The sequence below is a fragment of the Lontra canadensis genome, unplaced genomic scaffold (genome assembly GCF_010015895.1).
Source record: "Lontra canadensis isolate GAN:19392208 unplaced genomic scaffold, GSC_riverotter_1.0 scaffold41, whole genome shotgun sequence".
NCBI classification, from domain to species: domain Eukaryota; kingdom Metazoa; phylum Chordata; class Mammalia; order Carnivora; family Mustelidae; genus Lontra; species Lontra canadensis.
In genome coordinates this window covers 14,813,249-14,820,202 of record NW_022631035.1, presented here as the reverse complement: position 1 = coordinate 14,820,202, position 6,954 = coordinate 14,813,249, and the positions used below count along the sequence as shown (strand labels likewise).

General features: G+C 54.7%; 1 protein-coding gene across 2 annotated transcripts in view; it reads left to right on the top strand.

Moving 5' to 3' along the window:
* LOC116875414 (angiotensin-converting enzyme) overlaps nt 1-6,954 on the top strand; it is a 19,576-nt gene that overhangs the window by 11,463 nt on the left and 1,159 nt on the right. For both annotated transcript variants that reach the window (XM_032870881.1, XM_032870882.1), the window contains 7 exons: nt 74-265; nt 1,477-1,574; nt 1,779-1,951; nt 3,814-4,037; nt 4,350-4,494; nt 4,785-4,883; nt 6,664-6,786. In XM_032870881.1, the coding sequence (XP_032726772.1) occupies nt 74-265; nt 1,477-1,574; nt 1,779-1,951; nt 3,814-4,037; nt 4,350-4,494; nt 4,785-4,883; nt 6,664-6,786 (1,054 nt within the window). The remainder of the gene's footprint in view (nt 1-73; nt 266-1,476; nt 1,575-1,778; nt 1,952-3,813; nt 4,038-4,349; nt 4,495-4,784; nt 4,884-6,663; nt 6,787-6,954) is intronic.

Here is a 6,954-nt window from a genome sequence, read left to right as displayed (position 1 = left end):
GGGGGGGGGGGGGGGGGGGGCGGCGGGGGTGAGGGGGGGGTGCTCAGGGACTGGTCGGGTGTCCCCTCTGCAGGCTACGAAGATGCAGGGGACTCCTGGAGAGTCATGTATGAGATGCCGTCCCTGGAGCAAGACCTGGAGCAGCTCTACCAGGAGCTGCAGCCGCTGTACTTGAACCTGCACGCCTACGTGCGCCGGGCCCTGCACCGCCACTACGGGTCGCAGCACATCAACCTGGAGGGCCCAATTCCCGCTCACCTGCTGGGTGAGGACGTGAACCGCGGGGGGGGGGCCGGGCGGGGGGGGGGGCGGGGGGGGGGGCGGGGCGGGGCCGGGAACAGAGCCCGGATGAGGGAGGGTGTGACCCGTGCTGTCCAAAGGGCGAGGAGAGGGTGGGAGGGACCGTCAGATGGCTCCTGGGGCGGAGAGAGTGAAGATTTGAGGCTGAGGGGATGTTGCCAGGGCTGGGGTGGGGTGGCAGCTAGGTGTGCGGGGATGAACCCCCTGCTTGTCTTGAACACCCCATTTGCTACGGAGCCCCATGGTACAGATCACCCGGATGGAGCAGCGGGAGGATTCATAATAACTTTACGGGAGACCCTATCACCCATCCCCGCTCAAGGCAGCACGACGCTGGGGTGCGGGCGAGGGAGGGGCTGGGAGTGAGAACCTGGGCCTCCCCGAGAGGCGGCACAGGAGCAGAGCCTTCAAAGATGAGAGAGGATCCCACAGATGGAAAAAGTAGCGGTAGAGAGAAGGGCAGACACGATGCTCAGGCCGGGGCAGAGGGAGTTAGGAGCACAGAGGACAACATGGAGAGTGTAGAGCCATTGCAACCTCTGGACCCTCGTGTTTTCAGGGCTTGTAAGCTCAGATGCCCAGAAGGCAGGAAGTAGGCAGTGGAAGACAGTGAAGGATGGTGGGAAGGGAGGCAAAACAGAGGCTCCCGGGTTCCTGTCCATCCCTGCTGGGCCACTGAGGACACAGCCCTAGGGGGCTTATTGCTATGAGCAGAGAAGCCAGGCAGGGCCACAGACCATTTGCTAACCACGAGGGAGACCCCAAGAAGCTTGACCAGGTTTGGGGAACTTGTAGCCCAGGACCCCAGCTGTCCTTGATCCGCACTGGTGAGACCAAAAATATCTGAGGAGACATCAGCTTGATGACTGTGAAACACAGACCCCCTAAGGGGAGGCACCAGGCCCAATTGGCCCCAGGAGCGGGAGGCCGAGCTGAGGCTTTGAACTAAGACCTTAGCCCTCAGAGCAGATAATGACTTCGTGCACTGGATGTACAGGCTGAAGACCATGTGTATCGAATGCCAGGCACCATTTGCAAAAAGCAGGTGCTCAAGAGAAACCGTTAAGATCCTAAGACGGGGATCTGGTTCCCTTTCCATGGGTGATGATGCTGAGTCTGAGAAGTAACATCGGTCTCTCCTCTCTCTCTGCCTTCTCTTCCCCTACCTGCCTCCAGGGAACATGTGGGCTCAGACCTGGTCCAACATCTATGACTTGGTGGTCCCCTTCCCTTCAGCCCCCAAGATAGATGCCACAGAGGCCATGATAAAGCAGGTGCACACTGGGCCCCTCGTCACACTTCTGCCCCTCCAAGGCAGCCCCTGGGCACAGGGGAGGGGAGACCTCTAACTCAGTGGGAGATGGCCCTCTGATTCAGGAATTCCCTCTGGCTTGGCCTTCTCACAACCCCCACCCCAACCATAGCACACAGTCTAGCCGCTTCATCCCCGGTTTGGACAGAGCTCCCTCTGCTTGCAGGGCTGGACTCCCAAAAGGATGTTTGAAGAAGCAGACAAGTTCTTCACCTCCCTCGGGCTGTTGCCTGTGCCCTTTGAGTTCTGGAACAAGTCAATGCTGGAGAAACCAACCGATGGGCGGGAAGTAGTGTGCCATGCCTCTGCCTGGGACTTCTACAATGGCAAGGACTTCAGGTGTGTCCAGGTAGCAGTCATGGGACTATATCCTGAACCCAGTGGGCAAGGAGATGAGCCAAGTAAAGGTTCTCCTATCGTCCCCTCAGCCAGAGTGAGCAGAAACAAGCACAGGGGCCAGAGATTAGGATGAGAGTCAAGAGCCTTGGGCCTGACCCCAGCTTGGCCATTGGCTTCCAGCGGGAGAACATTGTCTACCAGGCGAGGGTCTTCTCAGGCACTGGCCAGTCCCAGATGTGAGCACTGTGGGAGCTGCCCAGGCTTCCCTCACTCTCCGGCAGTCCCTGCTTATAGCAGGCCATCTTCCTTGCAACATGTGCCTTGACACAGAGAGTTACCTGAGGACACTGGGGGCTTCACACAGGCCCACCATTAGCAGAGGCTCAGAATCTGTCTTCATCGGAGGATCGTTATCTATTGCTGCTTAACAAACCACCCCAGAACTTAGAGGTAGAAAACAATCATTTGTTTAGTTCATGATTTTATTGGTCAGGAGTGCAGGCAACATGCAATTGACATGGCTGCTCCTATGTACAATGATAGAGACCTCAGCTGCGGTGGCTCTGGTGGCTGGAGAGCACGGGGTGGGGACTTGGTTCTGGCTCTTGGTCGGGTTCCTCAGTTTTTCTCCATGTGGCATGTGCTAGGGCAGAAAGGTTCAAGCTGGCTTCTTTACTCACATGTTGGGTCCTTGGGCTGGGATGACTGGAGCAGCTGGGGATTGATGGGACATAGGTCTGTCCAGGCTAGCTTGGGCTTTTGCCCAGTATGAGAGATAGGCAGTCAGATTTCCTGTCTGGTGGCTGGCATCCTCCAGAAAGAAAGCAAAACCAGCCAGGTCTCTTAAAGGCTAAATCCCAAACTGGCCAAGTCACTTCTGCCACACTTCATTGGCTAAAGCAAGTCACAAGGACAATCCAGAGTCAAAGAAGGGGGAGAAGACCCCACCTCTTGGGAGACATGGCAAGGATGACCTGCCATTATGGGTGAAGTGTCTTCTTATGAGAGTGGACACAGAGAGGCTAGAACAAAGCAGCCAGGGTTCACTGGACTGCCTGTTCTTGATTCCCTCTTTCAAAGGCATGAGGGCTGCAACTGTAGGGCTGGATGGAGACAGAATCAAGAGGGTGAGAGCCCTTCTGGGGGGGGGTCTTTCCTTGTATGGGGAGTCAAAGGAGAAGGTGGACAGACTCCAACCTGGATGCAGGGAAGCCCTTCCTATACAATGACAGTACAATGACAAAAATATGGGGTAAACTGAACTGAAGGGCTCTGGTTAGATCCAAGGGAGAATTTCTTTGGTTCACAAAAGAGACTGAAGAAAGATGAAGAAGGAGGCGGGACCTCTGGCGTGGACAGCTCTGCAGATGACATTTCAGCCCGAGCCAGAGACCTCCTGGGGTGAAGATGTTTGCTGGTGTTGGGCACATGGGATGTAGAATGGCTCAGAATAACTGTTGTTTCCTTCAGGAAGCCTGAGTCTTGGAAGAGAAAAAAAAAATGTGTGCATGAAAAATCACAGTACCAAAAAAGAAAAAAAAATCATAGCACCCACATTCTAGAAAGTCCTACACAATCATAGCTAAGTGTCCCAATGCCTCTGGAGCAAGTACTTTGCACAGTTAAAAAGCAACATAGCAGTGAGGGCTGGAGTTATTCAGGGAAATTGGAGGCAGAGATGGCCTGAATGACCATACTTTAGGGACTTCCAACCCTCAGATTGCCTCTTTCTCAAGCTTACTTCATGCCTCCTTTGGTTTTCCTTCCCATTATGCGGTGTTCCCTGCATAGAGCATTGATGGGCATTTGGTTCATATGCAGGGAGGACAGCAGGTCCCTTTGCCCCACTCCTTGTGTTCCAGGATCAAGCAGTGCACCACGGTGAACATGGAGGACCTGGTGGTGGCCCATCACGAAATGGGCCATATACAGTATTTCATGCAGTACAAGGATTTGCCTGTGACCTTCCGGGAGGGTGCCAACCCTGGCTTTCACGAGGCCATCGGAGATGTGCTGGCGCTCTCTGTGTCTACCCCCAAGCACCTACACAGTATTAACCTACTGAGTAGCGAGAGCGGCGGCTATGGTGAGAGAGGAATGGGAGGTCCTGCTGGACAGAGGGACTGAGAAGGGCCAGTAAGCTTGGGAGGCTGTAGGAGGGCCCTTGATGGCTCACAGGCAGCAGCTGGGACCGAACAATGGGGAACAAGGAGGCCACCAGCTCGGTGAGCCGGGAAGACAGAACCCTCATACCAGCCCAAGAGGCAGGTCGCTGGACCCAGAGAGGCACAGCCCGCTCCTCCCCTCTCTAGCCGCTGCACACCCCTCCAGGCTGAGCTGCTGGGATGTGGCAGGAGGCAGGTGGAGATCTGACGACCAGGCTCCCTTCCCTTGGCAGAGCAAGACATCAATTTTCTGATGAAGATGGCACTCGACAAGATCGCCTTTGTCCCCTTCAGCTACCTCGTTGACCAGTGGCGCTGGAGGGTATTCGATGGAAGCATCACCAAGGGGAACTACAACCAGGAGTGGTGGAACCTCAGGTTCTAGAATGTTCCCGTGAGGCTGTGGGTTGTGGGAGGTTCTCCATCGGCATCTGTGTCTCTGCATGTGGGGTGTGTGTATGGTGTTTAGAGAGGGGATGTGTCTATGAACAACACACGAGTACCTCGTGCACAACACAGGGTCTGATTGTGCACGAGGTACAGCACACCAGAATCTGGAGTATCCAGTGTAGCTCCAGGGGCGAGTAGCTCTTTACTTCAAAAACGCCGACTCTTCCTGACTTGATTCTTTCCAAACCCTCCCTCCAACGTACCTTTCCCCTCGACAGGCTGAAGTACCAGGGCCTCTGCCCCCCAGTGGCTCGGTCTCAAGGTGACTTTGACCCAGGGGCCAAGTTCCACGTTCCTTCAAGTGTGCCTTATATCAGGTAAAGGGGAAGGGAAGAGGCCATTCAGTCTTTGAAGGGCCGTCGCTGCCCTGTGGGGAGCTACCTGTCTGGGTGACCTGGAGGGCCTGGCTGCATGACACGCAGTGCCTAGGTCACTCATCTGAAACCAAGGCTCCCTGTTGTTTCACAAGTTGACTTGATGAGAGTCTCTCCCCTCCAGGCAGTTCAAAACAGAAACTCTACTATAATTGGCTAATGGTTACAAGACCTTGGTTGGATAGTTAACATTATTAACCAGGACCCATGACCCTTGGCTAAATCATGACCTAAGAACTTTCTGTATTTATTTATTTATTTACTTACTTACTTATTTATTAGATTTTTTTTTAATTTATTTATTGGACAAACAAAGAGAAAGACCACAAGTAGGCAGAGAGGCAGGCACAGAGAGAGGAGGGGGAGGCAGGCTCCCTGCTGAGCAGAGAGCCCGATGTGGGGCTCAATCCAAGGACCCTGAGATCATGACCTGAGTTGAAGGCAGAGGCTTAAACCACTGAGCCACCCAGGCATCCCGAACTTTGTTTTTAAACAAGATTGTGATTCCTTTACTACACATTCACCATATTGCCTGTGATAAAATTTGAGTTGTGCCTGGAAGAACTTCTATACACTAAATCCAGGGTTAGAGACCCAGCTGGATCTGGGGCCCTCCCTGGGAGGGAAGGGTCTAGAGAGACCTCAAGAGGGAAGGGCCCAGATGTCTTTGAGCTGCAGGGAGCCTAGACCACCCATGAGGCAAGGTGGGGGGGGTGCAGTGAGAGCTGCCCCAGGAGAGCCGTGGCTACCTCTAGCCCTTGTCACCTTCAGTCCCAGGAAGGCCAGTGAGGGAGGATTCGTGCTCACAATGCCCATCTTTCCACCCTAGCACCTGGCATGATGTCTGCATATAGTCAAGACCTAATACATAAGTGTGGGTTGGGTGAATTGTTTCCAGAGTCCAGGAAGGGAGAGAAAGCCTGCTCAGATGTTCCAGAGAGCAACCTTGGGCAGGGGACCAAGGGGACTGAAGGGTGCCTCAGAACAGGCCCAACCTGGACAGTACATGAGGTTGACCTGTAAGAAGGGCCCCTACCTGCCTTCTGCACTGGTTTCCTTCTTCCAGGCTGGCACTAGCTTTCCCATGGAAGCCAGGCCCAAGTGATGGTTAGCTTCTGAGCTTAGTGTAGATAATTCTCCAGGCAGGGGTGGATGAAGGAGACACATTCCAAATTCTGACCAGCAACCTTGGCAAAGCACTTTTAAGAAATGCCAGGAAAGTCAGTGGCACATGGCTTGTGCCCAGCATTCAAAGTGGGAGGCCTGCACTGCGAGTTTGGGACATTCTGAACCAAGTGCGGAGAATTTGCTGTGGCCTTGACTGGCAGATTTCTACCAGGGAATCCCTGCTGTTTGGGATAAAGGAGATCATTTGCGCTGGCTTCCTTGCCCAGACCACCCTGCCAGGTGCACGTGACCCTGGAGCCAACACCTGGCCTCTGCCTGCACCTAACCCAGACCTCACTGCTTCGGAAGCAACCTGCCAAAACTCTGACCCTCCTCACCCATGAATGACCACCAGACCTCCTCAGAACAGCCCTCCTGAGATGCAGCGGGAGCCTCTCTGGTGGGAGGCATGGAATTAGGGAGCCTTGCTGACCCTGCAGACCAGAGGGTGTGCTCACCCTGATTGTCTGTCTGCAGAGGAAGGTGAGGGGCACTGGGGCTCAGTGGCACAGGTCCCCAGCCACCCCACCCCAGGCCGTGCTTCCCTCCATGCCAGGTACTTCGTGGGCTTTGTCATTCAGTTCCAGTTCCACGAGGCTCTGTGTCAGGCAGCTGGCCACAAGGGCCCCTTGCACACGTGTGACATCTACCAATCGAAGGAGGCAGGGAAGCGCCTGGCGTGAGTGTTCTCCAGCTTTCTTTTGACCATTTTCCACCCTCTAACCCTTCAGCTTTGAAGAGCCCTATGGGGCTCTTCTGGGAACACCTGCTGTCCATGTGCGTATGCTGAAGATTCCAGGTGGAGCCCGTGCCAGGGCCTTAATGTGCCATCCCAGTAGGGACCTAC